The sequence below is a fragment of the Mastomys coucha genome, unplaced genomic scaffold, assembly GCF_008632895.1.
Source record: "Mastomys coucha isolate ucsf_1 unplaced genomic scaffold, UCSF_Mcou_1 pScaffold6, whole genome shotgun sequence".
Lineage (NCBI taxonomy): Eukaryota > Metazoa > Chordata > Mammalia > Rodentia > Muridae > Mastomys > Mastomys coucha.
The window spans coordinates 8876343-8899060 of NW_022196912.1; the positions used below are offsets into that span (position 1 = coordinate 8876343).

The 22718-nt window shown below is 41.9% G+C and overlaps 1 protein-coding gene and 1 long non-coding RNA gene across 9 annotated transcripts in view; one reads left to right on the forward strand and one right to left on the reverse strand.

Annotated features, from left to right (window-relative positions):
• Nucleotides 1-22718, reverse strand: part of Plekhh2 (pleckstrin homology, MyTH4 and FERM domain containing H2) — a 106210-nt gene that overhangs the window by 39075 nt on the left and 44417 nt on the right. For 4 of the 8 annotated variants that reach the window (XM_031357430.1, XM_031357429.1, XM_031357427.1 and 1 more), the window contains exons 4-14: nt 17824-17973; nt 15565-15648; nt 14883-14964; nt 11388-11573; nt 9181-10139; nt 6421-6496; nt 4810-4904; nt 4086-4278; nt 952-1088; nt 740-850; nt 176-262 (exon numbers count right to left, since the gene is read on the reverse strand). In XM_031357430.1, coding sequence (XP_031213290.1) covers nt 176-262; nt 740-850; nt 952-1088; nt 4086-4278; nt 4810-4904; nt 6421-6496; nt 9181-10139; nt 11388-11573; nt 14883-14964; nt 15565-15648; nt 17824-17973 — 2160 coding nt within the window. The remainder of the gene's footprint in view (nt 1-175; nt 263-739; nt 851-951; nt 1089-4085; nt 4279-4809; nt 4905-6420; nt 6497-9180; nt 10140-11387; nt 11574-14882; nt 14965-15564; nt 15649-17823; nt 17974-22718) is intronic. The other 4 variants (XM_031357432.1, XM_031357431.1, XM_031357435.1 and 1 more) reach the window with 3 other exon arrangements.
• On the forward strand, nt 9355-11668 carry LOC116080826. Its single transcript, XR_004114625.1, has 2 exons — nt 9355-9469; nt 11451-11668. It is a non-coding gene; the product is annotated as an uncharacterized LOC116080826 (long non-coding RNA).

Here is a 22718-nt window from a genome sequence, read left to right on the forward strand (position 1 = left end):
AAGTACCCATACTTAGTTTGAAGTATGGTGTTAGCTAAAAAATATTGGATTATTACAAACTTTCATATCAAACTAATTCTAAAATGAATAAAAATGTACCAAACCATCTAATCTCCACTGAGAAATTTTTTTTATGGTATCAAAAGAAAGAATAATGAATTGAAAAGATATGTACCTGAACTGTTTGCTTGTTATCTCCCCGTAAAATACTGCAGGATGCACTAAGTTCAATGTGGCCCTGGGGTTTCCGAATTACATCACTCTGTACAAAAGGGGAAAAAATAGACAGATTAGCAGCTATAATATCAACTATAGGATATGTTTTGTCATTAATTTTTAACCTGTATTTTTATTTTATGTGTATGCATGTCTTGCTTGCATATATGTCTAATATATGTCTACACATCATCAGCATGCAGTGGCTGTACCACCCAGAGGGGCTGTCAGATCCCTTGGGACTGGAGTTACGATGGTCATGAGCCCGCCATGTCAGTGGTGGGAGTGAACCCAGGATGCTCTGCAGGAGCAGCCAATGCTGAGCCAGGCCCCATAATTAATTTTTTTTATTACAGAGGGAAAAAGCCCCAGTTAGTTGTCTGTTTTACAGTGTGAGGAATTCAGGCCCCAACAGGAGCACTGTTAACATAAGCACTGCCAAGAGGAGCACTGCCAAGAGGAGCACTGCCAACAGAAGTACTGCCAACAGAAGCACTGCCAATGGCAGGTATTGCCCACTCACTGGAGACTTGTAGTAAAGTAATTCGCCGCCTTTAAGAACAAACCACCTCCGCTTCCAAGTCTTGACTCTCCTGCTCATTTTTAGTAGGTACCCAGATTTTTCTAATGGTTCCTAATGAAAAGAAAACATTTGACAATGGGATTTAGTTTCCTTCTGGAAAGTCAAACTAACAGATTCATTCATTTTTTTTCAAAGTCTGATCCCACGTTTACGTTTTTCCCATTGTCACTGGAGGCCAAGCAGCTTTTCAGGAGTTTCTGCTCAGGCTGCAAACACTCTGTGTCTATGGAGTAGGCATCCGGAGGAATGGCATAATCACTTTCAGAAGCCGCTGAGGAGTCAGATACACCTAGGAAAACAAAGATCGAAATCGAGTCATGACTTCCTGCCGGTGCAGGCCAACAGCAGGTAAGTTCCTGAAGGTGCAACTAGTTCCTACATCACAAACCACCTTACAAGATTTATTCCCATCCTTCCATCCATGGGGAACTTTTAATGCAGGAAACAGAACTCAGGGGTTGGAACTGCCACACAAACTTCCATGAAAGTCAAAAGAACATAAATAATATTTTGGTATGATTGGAACCATGAGTTTTTTCTCACATATATCACCCAAGTTTACTAGTGCATCTTATTAAAAGACTTAAAATATGTGTATTTATATATTGATACACAGGCAAACAGATGTTGAACCTCAATAGAATTCTTTATGAGAGTCTAGTAAACTATTAACCAGCTTACTGGCTTTAAAAACCCTTTACTAAAGACACACTGTAAGCCTCGAAGACACAAAACACTCTATTCATACATTGACAGCTATGAAGCAAAATGCAGTGGAACATTTTCACACTGAGTTGACTTTATACAAAGTTTCCTGTGAGTTACAAGCCACATATAGATTGTAAATACAAGTGGAGATTTACAAACACTAAGTGAAGTCAAGAACTTAGGCCAATATGCACCAAAAAAAATGGCACACAGGAAGACCATTCATATAATATTAACCTGTGCTTTCTTGTTCAGACACAACAGTTGTCTGACACAGACGCCAGACATGTAAGACCTCAGAGATCATCCTAGCTAATGTCCTCTTTGTTTAAGCAGGGAAAGATCCAGAGATGGTAGGATTTATGCAAAGTCAAGTAACTAGCCAGGGTTAATTTTGGAGGGCAAAGCTCAGATTTCAAGCCCAGGGCTAACGTGCTAAGCCCTGTCCAAGGTGCCAGGGCTACGAAACACAACAAAAGAAATATTTGAGTCCTCTTGCAACTGAGTCTAGCGAAGGGAAACAGACATCCAACAGGTAGTAAGTACAACAACAACGACAACAATGACAAAAACGAAATACAGAGCAGACTAAAGTATACGGGACAATCAGGCCATATACTCGCATGACAAGGACAATGATCTGAACAGCTTGGTCGGGCGGGGGGGGGGGGGGGGGGGGGGGGGGGGAGTCCAGCCATGTTTGAATGGAGCCATGAGGAGGATCAGTTACACATACATGGGGGTCAAGCATGATGGTACGCATATATAAATATGCCCAGTGCTCAGGAGGGGAATGCATGAAGATAGGCAGAGGAAGGGCCAACAAGGGCTACAGAACAAGTTCAAGATTAGTCTGGGCTACAAGAGACCCTGTCTCAAAACAAAATAGGCATAAAAAACAAACAAGCAAACAAACAAACTGTAAACAAGAGGGCCGGTGAGGTCAGCCTTGACTAAGGGAAGAGAAGGGAACGGATGAGAAAAAGACGTAAAAGCTGTTGTGAAGAATGCTAGCAGCTGTATCTTAGCAGCCAAGTGACATGACCAAGTTAGAGCGTGGAGACTGGCGAAAAGCCCAGACGCCGAGCCACAAGCAGCTTAGTGGCTCCAGCTGAAGCCCATGGCTTGGAAGACGGCAGCAGTGCCGTACAACACAGTTAGAAAATTAACACATATCCAAGGCTTTCCTAAAGTACAGGTGCCACTTACTGAGTTCAGCTCTCTCTGTAGCCTCTGTCTGTGCACACAATTCACTCAAAGCTGTGCTGGAGAGACAGCTCAAGGGACATAAGCATGAGGACTTGAATTCAGATCCCCAAATCCATATAAAACCAGGCACAGTAGTGAGCCTCTGTGATTCTAGCCCAAGATGGGAGACAGAGACAAGAGGCTCCTTGAAGCATGTGAGCCAGCAAGCTCTCCTGCAAAGCCTAACCTTGTCTCAAAGCGGGAGGCAACACTGAAGCGGTCTTCTGAGTTTCACACATGTGTATTAAATTAGTATTAAAAGCTATACAAATGCATGAAGTAAAGTTGCGGTTGTTTTCTACATTAATATCAGATTAACCAACACAAATTGTAAATGTGTTTTCTTGACATTTAAGAATTATAAATAATGTTGCGGATGCCAAGAAGTGCTTGCTGACTGGAGCCTGATATGGCTGTCTCCTGAGAGGCTCTGCCAGAACCTGGCAAATACAGAGGCAGATGCTTGCAACCAACCATTGAACTGAGAGCAGGGTCCCTAATGGAGGAGTTGGAGAAGGGAGCTGAGGGGATTTGCAGACCCGTGGAGGAAGCAACAGTGTCAACTGACCAACCCCTCCCCAGAGCTCCTGGGCACTGGACCACCAACCAAAGAGTACATATGTAGGGACCCATGGCTCCAGGCGCGTAAGTGGCAGAGGATGGCCTTGTTGGACGTCAATGGGAGGAGAGGCCCTTGGTCCTGTGGGGGTTCGATGCCCCAGTGTAGAGGAATGCCAGGGCAGGAAGGCAGGAGGTAGGGGGCACCCTCATAGAGGCAGGGGGAGCAGGGATGGAATAAGGGGTTTCTGGAGAAGAGATCTGGAAAGGGGATAATATTTGAAATGTAATAAAAAATAAATTTAAAAAACCTAAAAAACAAACAAACAAAAAGAATTATAAATAAATATTCCCACAAATTAGACAACATGTCACAAGGTAACTATAAAAAACAAACCTCATTTTGGCCAATTATTTCTTTTTATAGTAATATACTACTTTTTTTTTTTTTTCCGAGACAGAGTTTCTCTGTATAGCCTTGGCTGTCCTGGAACTCACTCTGTAGACCAGGCAGGCCTCGAATTCAGAAATCCACCTGCCTCTGCCTCCCAAGTGCTGGGATTAAAGGCGTGCACCACCACTGCCCGGCTAATATACTACTTCTAATAACGACATCAGCAATAAGATTAAAATGGAAGAGTGGATTTGTGTGAAATCACAGAGAAAAGAGTGGAAAATTACCACTAGAATATAAATGCCTCAATCCTAGGCTAACGCCCATTTCATTTGTTTGTATTCTTAGCAGTCCTACTGAGGTAAGTCCTGAACCAACCTTCCCAGTGTGCTCGCACTGCCTCCTGCACACATGCACTGCCCTCACCTCGCTTCATGGCTCTGGGACTGCTCGGCCCACTGCGACTGTGCGTATCTGACTCTGACATCCGAGAGCTGGACTTAGTACTGTCCTCTTCGTCTGAGCCAGAGGAATCGTCCAGGAAAGGGCTACTACTTATTTGTGTTGCCTTCTAAAAAAAAAACAGAACAGCCCCTGTTTCCACCTCTAAAGTCGCTGTCCTCTTTACACATGTAATAATGCTTTACAAAAAGTGGTTACTGGTACATATTTTAAAAGAAAGAAAATAGCGTATTTTGACATCATGAAAATCTGTCTTCAAAACCTTAGATTTTTAATTAGCTAGGGATTTGTCAATTAAAAAAGATTCCTGAAAACATAAGACTGTCAATATCTGACGATCCTTGTTTTAATTAGGTTCTTCTGGCAAAGAAGGGGACCCTGGCAGGAACACAAAGATCTTTCTAAATTAGGAGTTTCCATTGCATCATTAATAATAAGCTAACATCCCGGGGTGGGGCTAAAGACAACCACATCATAATCATTGTCTCCAAGCCTTCTTGTTTCTTCTTCTTTTTAATGATACATTAATGTGACCATTAAAGCTCTACAAAGGGGGGAATTGATATAAAAATGTCAAGAGTAGAATCCCTGACTATCCTGAAGAGAATCATATGTCCAACAATGAGAAAACGTTCATTACCCCCTTCAACGTTGTGTACACTGGAGTTGTCATATTCTTGTATATGAGAGACATATAAGGACTTGTTGCAGAGTAGGAAATGAGGTCTGCAGAGTCTGAAACAGAAAAAGGCATTAACAAAATCCCTTCCAACTTAGTGCACTGGTCTATTTCCTACAGAGATATACTGAAAGGAAATCAGATTAATAGGCAGTGGTTATTAATATCATTCTGAATTACAAGCTAAGCCATTTCTAGATTTGTGGCTATATTTTTTTGTCTATTTGTGATGAGGTCTTTCTGTGGAGCCTAGGCTGGTGGCATCAGGCTAGCAGTGATCCTCCTGCCTAGGCTCCTGGTTGCCAGCATTAGAGGCAACATACCCAGCTACAGATAAACAGTTTTTATGGGTCATTATTTACTCACACGTGCCAGCTCCCCAACTGACAGCAAGAATCATGCTTCTTATGTCTTAGCCTCTCCACTATTAGAGCTAAGCAGAAATGACCACTGGCTGACTGAGTAAGTGTTCCCTTTGAAGATGTTCTCTGATAAACCAGTTGAAAGTCAGACAGGTGGGAAGCAGAAGGAAGCCACCAGAAGTATTTATTTTCTTATTCTAGACACTTCTGTGTGAGTTATTTTGTTTTATGATTTTGAGACAGGGTCTCATGTAACCCAGGCTAGCTTTGAACCTACTATGTAGCTGAGGCTAGCCTTTGATTCTAGATCCAATTGCCTTGACCTACCAAGTGTTGACCTTATATTTTTTATAGTGAGAATGACTGTTTCTATAATAATTTTTGAAGAAAAGGGGAAATAATATAGAAACTATTTTTTTTTATAATTTTTGTAGCTTAAAACAGATAAAATGCCCTTGTCTTTCTACTTTGACTTGTATGTGTGTGTGTTGGGGGGGGGGATGGTTAAAATAGTAAAGTACATTCTACATCAGGACTGAATATATTCATTCCTTTATCCTAAAAAGTAAATATCAGTTTTAACACAAATCAGCAAGCATTTCCTTAACACTACATATTTCCATTATTCTAGTAATATTAGACATTTAGGAAGGTCTTGCCTAATGAAAGAGCAATGCAAAATCATGTTGTTTTAAAAAAACACTTTTATGGCCAGGCAGTGGTGGCGCACGCCTTTAATCCCAGCACTTGGGAGGCAGAGGCAGGCGGATTTCTGAGTTCGAGGCCAGTCTGGTCTACAGAGTGAGTTCCAGGATAGCCAGGACTACACAGAGAAACCCTGTCTCGAAAAACAAACAAACAAACAAAACCCTTTTATCACAGTGTTTTAAAGTCATAAACAGTAAAACTTACCATCTTAAACATTTTATGTATATAATTTGCTAGGGTAGAGTTTATTCACCTTGTAAAACAGACCTCTTCAACTTTTCTTCTTAAATTCTATACCCACTAATGAGCACCTCCCCTTCCCCAATTTCCCAGCTCCCAGTGAGCATCATCCTATATTGTTTCTGTAGTTGATTGCTTTGATGAATTCTTTAACAGAATTATGTGCTCCTGCCTCTCTGTGGCCGCATCCCATTTTCTCTGACGCGCACCCGTCCTCAAGGCTCACCCGCATCACATCACAACATGCAAAGAAAGCACTTACTTTGATTAGCATTCTCCATATTGAAGGCCTCAGACACTCGGATGCCTGATTTGGCTACAGCATATATCCTGCTCTCCTAATATAAAAGAGAGATTGCACCAGGCGCTTACAGCCACGAAATGATTACAGTGAACACAACACCCGTCGTCTGTTCCTCAGATAACATCCACTAGAGTATAACATTTTAGTTAGCACAAAACCCATCGGGGCTGAGAAAGCGCACCACTGTGAGTAGCACACTCAGAAGGCACTCTATTATTTGCCTTTGTCCCCACACTTTGGCCTGCTATCTTGACTATAGGTGATTTAAGAGCAAGCATAAGAGAGCTTACTGGCAAGCACTGACTTCAGGTAAACCCCCCCTTTTAACATTGTAACATTCTACATGTGGTTAAAGGGGGGAAACCCTGGATTCCTGGAGCATGAAGCCAACTGCTTACAGTCACTAATTACACACAGATACCATCTTTAATATCTGTTACCACGGCTAGGATAAAAAAAGGAAAAAAAATGTACATTCAAAATTACAGCAGAGCATTAAATGTTACTTATTCAATGTACATTTCAGTAAAATAGAAGACTTTGGGTCAAATAACAAATAGATTCGAATCACACTGGAATGATTATCTTGTTCCAAAAGTAGCCTAGTACGTTTCTTTCTCTTCTCCAAGAAAGATCTCTGAAACAGGTGCTGCAAGGACAGCATCACCAGCTAACAAGAAGGACCCCAGTGGTTCCCAGTGCTTAAATCACCATGCCATGCCTTTTATGAAAGGTCTAAACTTGAACACAATTGCCTGGACAGAGCATGGAAGTCAGTAGATGTCCCACTCTCGGACTGGGCTGGCCAGTGGCAACAGTGACTGGTACGAGATCATTGATGGCACCGAGGATGGGGGCCTGTTCGATGCCCTAGTGCCAAACAGGACAGGTGTGCTCTCTTTGAAGGGATTTACACACAGAGAGGAACTGCAGAGGTCACGCTAAAGCAATATAAGCATGGGCTTCAAGCCCACTGGAGTCCGTGTGAGCAGGAGACAGAGACAGAAGCAGGAAGGAAAGTGGAGAGAGAGTCACCATAGATGAGAAGACAAGCCAGGTCACTTAGAAAGCAGGCCATCGGAGGTAGTGCCGGGTCAGAGCTTGCCCACCAGAGTGACTATTACATTCTGCACGATACTCTAAATCAAACAGGGCAGGCTTGCTTTAAATTAGCATCTTACTGACTGAGGTAGCTAGAACATCTCCCGAAAACCTGAAAATATGAACCTTTGCCCTGGGTCAGTACACTAGAAGTCTGAGAGACAGTCGACATTTCCAGGACCAAATAGCTTGAACAGAGGAAAAGAAGGAAAATGTAAAACTGTCAAATAAAATGAACTTGAAAGCTTAACATCAGTCTCTGAAGATCTTCAACATAACAACAACCACCACCCAGATCCCACCCTGAGTCTTACTGCCTAAGGGTAACATAACTAGAATTCCAGAGTACCACATGCCATTTGCTTCTACCTTTTTGTGCAGTGCAGAATTTAGCAATAAACAAGAGGCAATTTCATGTGGATATCAAAAGGAAAAAATGTTCTCTTGAAAGTAAATACAAAGCAGATACATCATTAAGTCTGAATTTATATTAGAGAAGCCACAGCCATTATAATTTGCTTACAGTTATAGCAGCTACTAAATAAATTAACCATAATAACAATTAGAAAAACATGACTCCAGAACCCAAAATACCTGGCATCCCAGATGTTTCTTTTGAACCAAGAGGTTAAATTGTCCCAATATGGGAGGAAAAACTTAAGTCTACAAAGCAGAGCAAGTCACTTAATTTTAAAGGTAGACTATTTGGGCTGGTGAGATGGCTGGCTCAGTGGCTACAGGTGCTGGTAGGTTAGGATGACAAACTAAGTTTGAGCCTAGGAACCTCTATGGTGACAGAGTGTCAACTCCTGCAGGTTGTGCTCTGACCTCCACATGTACCCTGCAGCATGCTCGCCCCTCCTGTTAATACATAAACGCGAAAGCTTACAGAGAGGTTTTTTTGTTGTTGTTTTTAAATCAGGCAATGTAGATATTTCGAAGAAATAACTAATCATTGACAAGTTGGTTTTGTAGGCACACTGCTTCCAAAGAGAAAACAGTCTCTTCTAGGTTAGTAGGAAGTTAATAGAGCTGAAGTAAGGGATTTGTAAATTCACAAAGAGTAAAGCAAAACCTCCGTTAATCAAGTGAAAAGCCAAGCTCAGAGCCGTGAGGATAGGACCTCAGTGCTGCTTCCATGGTAGAGCTGAGGAAACCCCTCCCTCCCACCCCATCAATGTCCCGTGTCAGGGCCTCCAGGCACCGAACACTCCTGCTGTCCACATATACCCCCTCTTACAGCCCAGCACTGGTCCTCTCTCCGAGCTCCAGAGGAGCAGTTCCAACAGAAAACAAGCCCTGGCCTCTCTTCCCTCCTAGCTCCAGCTTGGGCCTGAGTGAACAAATCTAATTCCAAATTCTAATATTGAAAAGCTCATCTGCCCCCCGCCCCAGTGCTCTTAGCCGTCTATCTTGTTTCTCAATTGTTCAGAACATGGTTGGGAAAAAGAAGGGAGAAACTGAATTCTGAAAACTGAGAATTGTTAGAATAATGCTGAATTTGAAAAGAAAACAGGGGGTGGAGGTTGGTGTGTGTGTGTGTGGGGTTGTAGTGTGGAGCCTGAGAACGTGCTGAGAAAAGGCCCCTGAGCATGTGCTACACCCGGATGTAATTACCCATGAGGGGAAGCGGTGCAAAGGAGGAGTGGGGGGTTTGCTGCACGAGGCCTTCTTTGCGGCCTCGCCGTTTTCCTGGGCATCTGCATTCGGAGAATCCTGGGACTCATAGGAAAATAAGCCGTCATCGCAGCCCGTGTCCATGCTGTTCACAGCTTCGACACCATCATCATCAACCACATCAAGGTTCGTCTCCTGAGGCCTCAGCGGCCGGATCATGCTTATGGCATTCCGGTTCATTCCAAACATCCGCTCCGAACATAACTGTGGCTGGCTCAGGTGCCTTTTGGTGAGTGCCATACTTATACTGAAAACGTTGGGGATCCTGAGCTTTGGGGGTGGCTGGAATGGTGGAGGCACTAACGATGTTCCTTTTCCAGGGAATGAGTTAGGGTGTTTGGGGGTTAAAGCTGTGGTTAAAATAGGGCTTGGGGTGTTGGCCTCGCTTGATGAGGATGAAAAATCCAGTCTCTGGGACTGAAATTTCTTATTCAGTTCATCTGAGGAACTATCTTGCTCCTTTACTCCTGACTGCGAACTCCCCTTTGCAAGGTTACTCTGAGCTTGCCAGGGTGCCTTCTGCTGCCAAGAACACAGCTTCTTGTGCTCAAGTCTATTACCATCAAAAGTCTCTTCGTCAAATATAGAACTACTGTCATCAGAGGCTGTGAGGTAGGCTTCGCTGCCCAGCCTGCCACACTGGCCACCCTCCTCAGACGTGTGGCTGGAAAGGGTGGATGTGCATCTGGACTTAGATCTGCCCTTGCTTCCATCGTCCTCGTCTGAACTCCAGTCACTCACTGGAACCCCAGAATTCTGGGACGTACCACCATCTGTTGCAAAGCTGGCTTTCGTTTTCAGGTTCTGTTCTGAGCTGCAAGAGATCTCGTGCAACTTTCTCTGGCTTCTGCTGTTCTCTTGGACTTGGTTGTCACCAGGCTTCTCTGCAATTTCCATCTCTAGAGGAAGACACAGAACATTGGCAGGTTGCCTTTAAAAATGATAACTATGCTGCATGTGCGCATGTGCACTGCCTGACATAACTACACTGTAGAGTCTGGTAATGTCATGTAAATAAGGTCAGCTTAGACTAGCCTTTGTTAGTTTTATGCCTTCTTAAGCACGTTTGAAAACTGCAGGGTTTATAAAGACATAAAATCCTTATACTTCAATTTAATCAAAAGTTCAATTGTATCAAAAGCAAATTGCTTTTTACAAATAAGTAAGTTGGGGAGTGAAAGTTGGCAACAATCTTAAGAGAGAAGAATGAATTTGACCATCAAAGAAAGAAGTTGCCAAAAAAATGGACACTGTTACTTCCATTTTAGAAGTAAAGAAAATGACAACCCTTTCCCCCATTAACCCTCAAAATCATCCTAACGTAAGCCTAAACATGAACACAAAACCTTAATTTCAGAAACCAACTTTTTATCCACACTTCAATACATAAAATGTGTAAAATCACAGAAAAAGCTTTCCTCTACTCTCTGTTTAACTATAACTCCATGTGTTTTAATAAGAACAACCTCTTTAAATGCCTTTAGACATGGATGCCACTGGTTAGCACTGTGAGAAATGGAACACACTAACAGTTTCATAATTAATGACTTAAAACTCCAGATTGAATAGAAAAGGAATTCTGAAAACATAAATATGAACCTCACAACTAAGGAACAAGAGGCCAGACAAACAAGCTCTCAAGTTCTGCACCAGGGATTGGTTATATTTTCAAAGTTTCTGTAGCAGGGATTGGTCACATCTTCAAGTGCTGAACCTCAGCACAGGCAAATTCAGTGGTGTTCAGCTGACCACTGAAAAGGTTTCTTGGAAAAGTAACAGAATGTGAATAACAGCAAGAAATAGGTCACAAGGAAGCCTTCTACTGAAAAACCATTGTGTAGTTTTCAAAATGTCAAAACCCCGCTTGAGGCAGCTTTTACTGGGGTAATTTTTCCTCAGGCCTTGGAAGGAAACTAGAACAGGATGTAGGTAAGTTGCAAACTCAAGCTTCCCTAAAACTTTTGGAAAGAGTTAACAAACAAGATTGCCCGAGGTGTCCCCACCAGGCTGCAACCAGCAGGCAAAATTTAGAGGGAGGCTGTGAAAATGAAGGGCACAGGGTCAGGGCTAGATTCTGTGGGCAGTATTTCCTTCTCTGAAGTAACAAAGAATCCAAGGAGTCATCCAAGAGGCCTGCCCCTAAGTACCTTCTACACATCTTCCTTCGGTGATCTCAGGTTCACCGGAGGCCGTCCTGCTTACTTCCTCAGATTTTACTACACAAGGAGGAGACTCTGCTTGGGACAAGACGCATCCAAATGTCAGATTGCTCAGGCTCTGCCCTTCTGAGGGCTTTGGTGAGGAGACACCGGACATCTTCTTCTCTTGGAGTTCTGTAAGGTCATTAAGCAAAATGGAGTTGAATTTTTTTTATAGCGGCTTATTAGAACTGCTGAATGAAAACATATAAGGACTTGAATAAAACACTCAAAATCAGAAAAAAAAAAGACTGAATTTCCTCTTATACATAAGTATACATTATACATAAGTAAATGGAAACCCTGATATAGAGCATAGAACCCTAAATCTGGGGTGTGTGTTGGGGTGGGGAGTTAGGAGGGGATCAGTGGGTAAAGGGGCCTGTTGTCAATCCTGGTGACCTGAGTTCAGGGTTCGGATTGCTAACTATGGGTTTACCCCATCTTCAGGGTAATTGACATTGTTGCTTGTAAGCTCAAAAGCATGGAGGTCCTAGGAAGAAAAGTTCCTGAGGAAATTAACTTCAGAGCACTAGGAAAACAACAGAGGGGAGGTGGGTTACCCTAAATAGCAACTGACAATAAAGACAAGCATTTCTTCAGAGGGATCTTTAAACACTTTATGTTGATTATCCATCACATAATGGATTCACAACATATAGTCATGATTATGTACAATGATTAGTCCTCAATTCTTTGGATTCTGTATCTGTGGATTTAATCAATGGTGAATCAAAAGTATTTAAGAAAAAAACCTGTCTTTACTGAATATATACAGATATTTTACTATGAGTCTTTAAAAAACACAGTCTAACAAATCTTTATACAAGTTTTACTTTTCACTTGGCATTATAGTAACCTGAAGATAATTACAGGAGAATGTATGCAGACCATTATATGCAATCCTTGGGACATTTTATTTAAGGACCTAGGGAATCCTCAAAGACTTTGGTATTCGTGGGAATCGTAGACTCAATACTCTGTGGTGCTGACAAACAGCTGCGTGTGTACGTATATATGTATGTTTATATGTGTATATGTGTATATATGTGTATCCATATATATATATATGTGTATATATATATATATATCACACTAAATCTAGCATATATGTGGCATCTCTGCTCCAGTCTAAGCCTAGTTTCCAAGGATCAGAACCACTCAGTATCTAAAACCCAAGAGCCTGTCAATGTAGACTAGAATTGCAAGCCAGAGATGTCAGGGAAATAAATAACATTTTGGAAATAGAAGTGGTATATTTCAGTGATGGTGACTGTCATGAAAACAGGAACCTTAGTCAGGAAGTCATATGGACCTTCAGTCAGCCATGGCAGGTGTCTATCTTTTATCATTAAGCCTGCTCTACACAATGAAAGAGATCCTGTCAATCAACAAGTTTATATATTCCTTTGGGAGACCAGTGCTGCTATTACAATCACAACATTATTAGCATAAAAACTATTAATTATTCTAGAGCTATAACATGGTTATATCAAATAGCAGGACATTAAAGTTGTCTTTAAATTTTAGTTTCTTTCAGCTGGGCATGGTGGCACAAGCCTTTAATCCCAGCACTTGGGAGGCAGAGGCAGGCAGAAATCTGTGAGTTCGAGGCCAGCCTGGTCTACAGAGAGAGTTCCAGGACAGCCAGGGCCACACAGAAAAAGCATCTAAAAAAAAAAAAAAATCATGTTCTTTCATCCACACCAGTTTGTTCTTAGTGCATTGTGTGGCATCCATGGTTTTAAGGCTGAGTCTGCAGAGCTGAGGACCTGTCCCACAGCACTGCTTTGACCTAGTCTAGGAGGTGCAGCTGAGTGAGCACAAGACACACACACCTATGGAATCCCCTCTTCTTCACCCATGTGTGCAACTGCATGGTTACCACGAGGACGGTGTCTACAGAACTCTCTGTCATGACAGCCACACAAGCCTCTGAGTTAGAAGGAAGGCAACTCCACAATGGAAAAATACAAAGGACAACGTCCAGGCTGTAAGTTTCTATGACGGGAAGCTGGTGAGCTGGCTTAGTGGGTAAAGTGATTGCTGAGCCCGAGAATCCGAGGGTAGACCCCTGTATCCACACAAAAGCCAAATGTAGCCCCAGGCCTGCGTAGGAGAGCAGACACAGGTAGATCCGGGCTCTTAGCCCATTAGTGAGCTCCAGGTTCAGTGGGAAACCCTGTCTCAAAATAAGGTAGATAAAAGGTGATAAAAGAGGAGACAGGAAGTTGATTTTGCACTCCACAAGCACATGTGAGTGCTCTGACACACACAAAATGTGGATGGATGGAGAAAAGGTAATTTGAAGCAAATTTCAAAAAATTGAAAATAACTGATTTTCATTTCTAAAGAAAAAATATCTGAAATTAAATACTGAAATCAGTGTTACCATTTTTCGATTATTCAACAATGTTTAATTGTGTCTGTAGGACATGGTAGACTAAGTCTAGACTACCTCTCTAATGGTCAACCTACTGAAACTAAAGTAATTCCATTGAGTAGACAGTTTAACTTCAGTCCACTTGGGTCAATGGTCATAGATGGCTGGTGACATCATTTCCCTCAATTCGGAAGAAGCCAGGCTCTATAAAGAACTCTGAGGAGACATCTCTTCATGTTTGTGGTACTGGGGCTGACGGCAGGCTGTTCAAGCATTAGCACTGAGCTAAAACCCCAGCCTCTGAATCCTTTTAAAACAGGTCAGACCCACAGCAGACATCCTGGAGTATCAATAGATACTCCCATTTGGCAAGACTCATATCCTTTTCCAGAAGACTTGGTCCGGGGAAGGCTAGAACACTGACAATGTGTGGGTGAACTGAGTTTTGTGGCATTTGCCACAACCAGAGGAGGCATCTGGGAACCCACAAAACCATCCTGCAGCTGTCTTCAGGGAACCCCAAATTCAGGGGTGTGTTCAGAATGCATAAAGCCCTCAACACAAGTACAACTGACTATCTACATTTCTGGTTTGTTACCCCCACTAGAGTTCAAGTTCAAGGCTCCATGTTAGCCTCCCTGTTCCATCAAGATAACAGAGATGTGGCAGTACATTGCTTGGAAGAACCAACACGCTGTTACCATTGGAGATGGGGCCCACTGCCTATGATCCCTGAACTTCGAGGTTGACATTAACATGTAGTGGTATTAGCAGATTGATTCTTTGGATTTTAAATGGACTTTAAATGCCTTATGGAGAGAGAGACAAAATTACCATGCAGCCATCTTCCTCTGACCTATGTAATAGCCACTTTGATAAATTAATATATCATCACTTGTCTCTTGGCTCCTCAGTCCAGCTTCTCGTTGGATGGAGAAATTCTCTTTCATTTACTGACAACAGCATCTTACATGATATTCATACTCAGATCTTTAAAACACTAAGTAAACTCCTGTACAGCCAAACACAAACACCATGTGTCTTAGTGAAAGGATTCACACCTTGCAACTTGGACTGTATTGTTCTTATCTCTTCAGTCTGGTTTTGGTTGATGAGACGAAGATTCTGATTCTCTACTTCTAGCTGAATAAAAGAGCAGAATGATATTCTTGAATACAAAATAATACTTTTTAAATTCATTAATAATTTATAAAATTTAGAAAATATCAATATATAATTATTCTGTGTGCAAGCTGGTAAGCTTATTAGCATTGGCTATCAACCTTAACCATAAAAGTTTTCATCCCTATGCATTTTCCACTGTAATGATTGTGAGCCACCATGTGGCTGTTGGGATTTGAACTCAGGACCTTTGGAAGAGCAGTCAGTGCTCTTACTCGCTAAGCCATCTCACCAGTCCCCGTAAAGTAATTTTATTGTTTAGTCTGTGCTTCTTAGATATCAAACCTATTAACCTTATGACATATACATGTAATCATAATTATTTAAAATCAACCCATTACGATCTGTCTGTTTACAGTCACCATCATGACTATATCCGTGCTTTTAAATTTAAAAAATATAATGGATATTAAAATGAAAGCAGTCTATCTCAAGTTTATCAAAACACAGGACAATAATAACCAACTGGTCAGGACTTATTGTCTCACTCAGTGTTTGTCTATTCTAAAGACCTTAATTAAAAGAAGTAAATAATAAAGGGAAAAATGTAGCAGTAAATACCTCGTTTAATTTAACTGTTACCCATTCTTTGATCTTAGCTGCTTTTTCTTCTATTATTTTAGCTTCATGTATCCTCACTTGTTTCTGAAATAACATACACAACTGCTTTAGTTTAAATATAAGCTCCTTGGCTTGGAGACAATACATCATAAAATCTGGAAGTGAAAAGCACTTAAAATCTGTTTCCAGGTTAATACATTTACCTCTAAGTAACCAAACAGATGGTTAAAAGCCCAAATGGCCAGGCATAGTGGTAGATGCCTGTAATCCTAGCTATTGGAGGCTGAGGCAGGAGGACCTCGTTAAAACAGAAGGATGGAAGAGAGAAGGCAAAAGAAAGAAAACTGTTCAGCAGAGTAAGAGACAAAAAGGCACGTGCTGCTGTGACGCTGGCCTGGCGGACCACTTCACAGGACGTAAGAGCTCCAATCAAGCCTCTGGGCATGGCCGAGGGATTGTCTAGACTGCATCGATTGATGCGGGCAGACCTGCCTTACATGCAGATGGTGTCCTTCCATGGGCTTCGGTCTTGGACCACCATTCATCTCTCTTTGCTTCCTGACTGTGGACACAAGGTGTGCAGCTTACTCACTTCTGCCAAGTGTCTTCCTTGTGGTGAAGGACTGTATGCTCAAACTGTGAGTAAAATAAACCCTCCCTTCCTCAAGTCGCTTCTGTCAGGTATTTATCTAGTATAAACTATCTATCTAGTACTGCAAGCATTGCTCATGGGAGCAGCAGGTGCCCCCCTCCTCCCAGATAATCATACAATGAGATGAATCATCTGAATACATCAACAAAAGGAACTATTTCTGGACCACTAGAATTGGATCTACTAAGTCAGGTGGAGAACATGAATCTGCTTAGGAGCAGGGTTATTTTTTCTCCTTCAAACAGTAGAAAACAAAACAAAACAAAAAAGAAAAACAAACACAGAGAAACTGTAGTTTGTCACATTTAACAACCTTAAAACTTGACTCTAGTCACAAAACTCCAGAGAATGTGAACAGCATATAAATCACACCAGGTGGGGATTGGGCTGCTAGGATGCTGAAAGCCACTGTCTTAAAGCACTGGGCTCACAGAGGAAGGAACAACATACCAGATGGGGATTGGGCTGCTAGGATGCTGAAAGCCACTGTCTTAAAGCACTGGGCTCACAGAGGAAGGAAAAACATACCAGGTGGGGATCGGGCTGCTAGGATGCTGACAGCCACTGTCCTAACACACCAGGTGGGGATCGGGCTGCTAGGATGCTGACAGCCACTGTCCTAAAGCACTGGGCTCACAGAGGAAGAAAAAACAAATGAAAATGGTAATGCATTTAACAAACACAGCTGGCACATTAAGTGACTACCTGAGTGTCATTCAATCCTAATGAGACAAGGTCTCATCCTGAGCCCAGGCTGGCTTTAATTCAGTATGTAGCCCAGACTCATGGCAATCCTCCTGCATTAGCCTCTAAAGTGCTGGAATGTTGGGGATAAGTGATTACACCCAACCTCTGGTGAATTTTTGTCATAAAACTGACAGAACTCTACTTGTTCATAGGGAGCAGCTGAACACTGAATATTTCCAAGCAGGAGGATTAGTTCAAACATAACTATGTGCAATGTAAACATTTTTTTTTTTAGATAGTCTCATTATGTTGTGCAGACAAGTGGGCCTCACACTAATGATCCCCCAGCGTCAGCTTCCAGGACCCTGGCATTACAGGCATGGACCACCATACCCACTTTGGCTGCAAATATTTTATACGTGCTATAAACTAAGTATTTTCAAATGAAAAAAAAATCACATTTAAACTCTAAAGTCTGAATGTTAAAGAACACTGACACATGGGAAAAACTACTAGATCTGAGGCCAGAGAGATGGTCCATGGATAAAGGCATGTGCCACCATGCCTGATGTCATGGGTTCCATTACCAGGACCATGTGGTGGAAGGAGAGAATCAACAATCCTTCAGGGGTCAAGTGCCCTCTGACCTCTGACACATAGAACACATGCTCACACACACACATATGCACACACATGAATACTCACACATGCACACATACACATGCATGAGCTCACATATAATTAAAGTACTATATCTTGCCTTGAGTCACCCAAGACAATAATGGAATGACCTTTTACCTCTTACCAACCCATGTGACATAATCCTGAGTAACACCCTCTACAGTACCATATCTAAGCTTTGTTTTTAACGACATATCAATGCGCACACATTAATATGATTGACAATTCTGTTTCCTGACCTGCTCTTCAAGCTGCAGCGCCAAGTTCTGAATGATGTCATCCTTCTCCTGCATCACGGACTCCAGGTCTTGACACTTCTTATATAGCCGTGTCTCTGACTCACTGGTCTGAATATTAGCTGCCTTTAGTTTCTCTTCCATAACTTGTACCTAAGTTCAGAGGGTAAATTATGCCATTGTGCTAGACTTAATTTGCCAGAGTTTTAAGCTTAGAATAATACTTAACATTAGGTTTCTTAAACCATATCACAAACTGAAAATATTAAACAGTAAGGTATAAAGAATTGTGGCGATTACAAAATCTGAAGACTATTTGATAAGTGGCGTTACCTTCAGGATAGGCACAAGAGAGCAACAGACTGCTGCAGATACACAGGGTGAAGCCCATGTCAACTAGAGCAATGACAGTGTGCAAAGTGTCCATATGGAAACAAATTTTTCTAGCCCTCTTCCCCATATGTAGGCAAGAAAAGAAGACAAAGAAAAATAGTGATAATTAAGGTAAGACTCCAATTAGATGGCCTGGATATTAATACATTTTGGGGAGAAAACTGAGCTTAGGTTTAAAAAAGGAGAAGAAACACAGTAGAAAAGAAGAAAAAGAAAACCAAAGAAACTTAAAGCCCAAATAGCAAAACCATTAAAAAGAAAACAACAACAACAAAAAAAAAACCCAAAAACAAACTAACAAAAAGACGTTAAGTCCAGAGCAGATACAGGCAGCAGAAGGAATTCAATGGGGGCTCATTAGTTTATTTGCTAATATTCTCCAATTCCAGACCAGGAATGCATCAGTGCATAAAGTAGACACTCAAGTCCCTCCCTGCATACAAGTTACAGTCTAGTGGAAAGAAGAGACACTTAAGTATAACTCACCCAACCATACATATGTGGTAAGTAACCGTAACATGCGTTGAGTTTCTTTAATATCTACAACAGACCCCACTAGCATCTTCTGCAAAGAACACTGAGACATAAGGAGACTTTGAAGGACACGTACAGTGCCTGAAGGACATGTGTACAGTGCCTGCTCACCTCCCCCCACCCACACACTGTGAATCTACCCAGTGTACAGTGCCTGCTCACCTCCCCCCGACACACACACACTGTGAATCTACCCAGTGTACAGTGCCTGCTCACCTCCACTCCCCCCCGCCCCACACACACACTGTGAATCTACCCAACTCAGTGAAGTTGACTTCTGGTTACCACTTTCTAACTGTCCCTGTCCTCTTTCTGCAGATTACAAATCCAGTCCCTGCATGGTAGAGTGCCTAATGTATGTGAAGCCTCACCCGAGACTTCGTGGGAAGGAGTTTATACAATATTCTATAATATTATAATATTCTAAATAGATAAAGTAATTTTATGAGAAGATCAGCAATTATAGACATAAAGAAGAAAAACACGAATACATTTGAGGAATTGTAGATGATAAAAAAAAAACATCATTTTTCCATCATTTTAATAACATCAGGGAAAAATGTAATGAATTCTTAGAGTCGGTTGAAATTTGGACATGTTTGACTACAGAATATTTTTAGGAGAAAGCTGTAAAAGTAAGTTTGGTTTTATTTTTTAAAAACATGAATACCAGGTTTCATCTGTGGGTCTACTGTGTAAATGTAACTAGGATTCAGATGCCAAAATTGTTCTAATTAAGTAACACATGCACATATAGAGTACACATACACAGAGAGACACACACACGCATGCACTCACATAAACACATACACACACACACACACATACACACACATTCACACCCACCCACCACACACAGACACATATGCAGCACACACACAGAGAAAGAGACATGCATATACTCACACATACATACAAGACACATAGACAAATACACACATAACACACACACATACACAACACACACACATATACACAGAGAAACACATACACTCATATACATACAGATACATACACACATACCACACACACACCACACACACACACATCACACACATGCAATACACATACAGAGAGAGACACACACATACACCCACAGTACAGACACCTACACATACATACACATATACACAAACACACATATACACACATTCTTAATACTCATTTACACACACGTACACACAAACCACACATATGTATATATACACTCACACATACACACACTTATACACACATACACACACACAAGACACACATGCAGCACATATACGGAGAAAGAGACACATAAAACACATACACACATACACACACCACATACATATACACATACAACACATACACACATACACACACCACATACATATACACATACAACACACACAATACATACACACTCACACACATACATACACTAGTACACAAATACAGCACATCTGCACACATTCACTTACACACTCATATATACCACATAAACACACACATACACACGTACTTCACACAGTGTCTCACACACACAAACACACACACACATATACATGTATGTATATATTCACACACACATATATAGCTGGAAACTCTGAAAACAAAATCAGAGGAGAAAAAACCATTTTGCTTTTTAAATAATTTAAGTGGCCTTAGGTTTAGATGCTTTAACATAATTAACATAAAGCAGTAATTTTTTTTTTCTGTGCTTTGCTTTGGTCTGGTTTTGGGTGAACCATGAAAACTAATAAAGACAAAGGTTTACCTAAGATATCTGCCATGAAAAATAGCCCAGCAGGAGAAAAATAGACAGCAAATACTCAGTCTCCAAATAGCTTTTCCAGTTATAAGCAGGATATTGTGTAGCGCTAGAAGTTGAAGAGAGTAGCGCCAACATGCCAGTCCTCTCTAAGAATGAAGTAATAGAAGGTAGACCTCAAGAAAGACCGCGGGTTACAACTTCAGTTAGCTAAGTGCCTGCTGCCCAAGCGACAAGACTTGAATCTCCAGCATCCACATAAAAGCTGGGCGTGGCAGGTCCCAGTGCTTGGAGGAAGACAAAGATGGATCCCCAGGGCTCACTGCCCACTCATGTAGCCAAAGCCATGAGCCGTGGATTCATTGACTTTTTCCAAAAATCAGATCAATCCTATCAAAGAAGCCTCTCTAGTCAGTGGTCTGAGGTTAAGAGATTCACAGCCACACAGTGTGTGCATCCCTAAGCAGGATATCTACACACACCCCTTCCTCCTAGGGAGGCTCAGAGGTGGGCTGGGATGGCAAGAGCAGAGGTTCTGGAAGACTGCTGGGTGGTACAAGGCCCTGGAACTCATTAACTCCTGCCATAGTCGCTGTGGCTGCTGCTACAAGATCAAGCCTCTAACATGGAGAATGAAGAGCTTATACTAGGCCCCACCCTTAGCTGTGTGACTCCTGATAGTCAATGGCCACTTAAGAGACAGAAAGTTTTCTTTAGTAATGTGTGGATTGCATGGGTGGATGCTCGTGGTCCATGTGCGTAATTGGTGTAACTGGACAGAGTGGAAGAAGGAAAAGAAGGTGGGGGAAGAAGAAGACATGATGGAGTTAGGGGAGGGGGGTGTTAAAGGAGGCCTAGGAGACGTTGGAGTTGGTAAGTCAGCATGGGTGGACATGATCCCACTACACGAATTCATCTGTACAATTACTCAAAAATAAGTTTTTTAAAGAATTTAAAGGAAGAGAGTAATTGAAGAAGATACCCAGCATTGACCTTTTGCTTTGCTTTGTGTGTGTGTGTGAAAAGAACTCAGTTACGGTTTACATATAAAGTATCTCTCAAAGTGCTCATCTATAGAAGGCTTGGTGTAACCCTGTAGACCCAGCCATTGGGATGTGGTGGATTCTGAGAGCTCTGACTTCAGTAGTGGATTAAGCCACTGGTGGGAGAGGGATCGAATGGCATCATTGTGGAAAGGTGGGTCAGGGCTGGAGGAATGGTCATTTGAGAGCAACAATCTGAAGCTCTTGTTCCCTGGTGGCATTCTTATATATTGCATGTGTCCCTGCTGCACCCCCAGCCCGTCCCCTCCCTGGCTACGCCATAAACATCTGTTTGTCACCTGCTCTCTCCGCTCTGCTGCTTTGCCTCATCTTGGGAGCCAACTGACCACAGACTGAAACCATGAGCCAAAAAATGACTTTCTCCTGAAAACAGTTGCTCTCAGGTTCTCTGTCACAGCAATGCAAGGTCTGACTACCCAGAATCATGTGAGAACAGAGCCACCACACTTAGATGTCACACAAAAACTGCCCTTTCATGACTTAGGGAAGGCTAATTACTATATTCCTATAGCTCTGGACAGCTAGGGCCTGGAACCAAAGAATGTGCTCTTGTGTTATGTATGAACATGACAGAGATCCTTGGATGAACCAATGTCATCTGAAACTCTTTTCAGGTGACTAATACTTGTGGATAAACAACTTTCTAAGGCAAGAAAAATATTGGCAAATGTGTGCAAAGTCTCTTAAAGGATCACACAATACTCCCTGGCATTCTGCTTGCCAGCTGGCCCTGTTATGACCAGGGCTCCCAGCCTTCCTTGGCAATCACTATGACAAACATGTCTACAGGAATGCTAAGTTTACAGAAGAAACAAGCTGTCTTTTAAAATATCTTACCATAAGCACACGGAAAATAGCCCAGTTCTTATTCCATTCATTTAACCTTAACCATACAGGAATTTTAGCTACTCAGGCTGACTAGTAATAAACACCAAATGAGGAGCTGGAGATACGGTTCAGCAGTTAAGAGCGCTGACTGCTCTTCCACAGGACCCAGTTCAACTCCCAACACCACGTGGCAGCTCAAAACCAGGCAAACACCAATGCACATAAAATAAAAATAAATAAATTGTTAAAAAAAGAAAAAAATTCTTCAGCTCCTTGAGTCCTTTCTCTAGCTCCTTCAATGGGGACCCTGTACTCAGTCCAATGGATGGCTGTGAGCC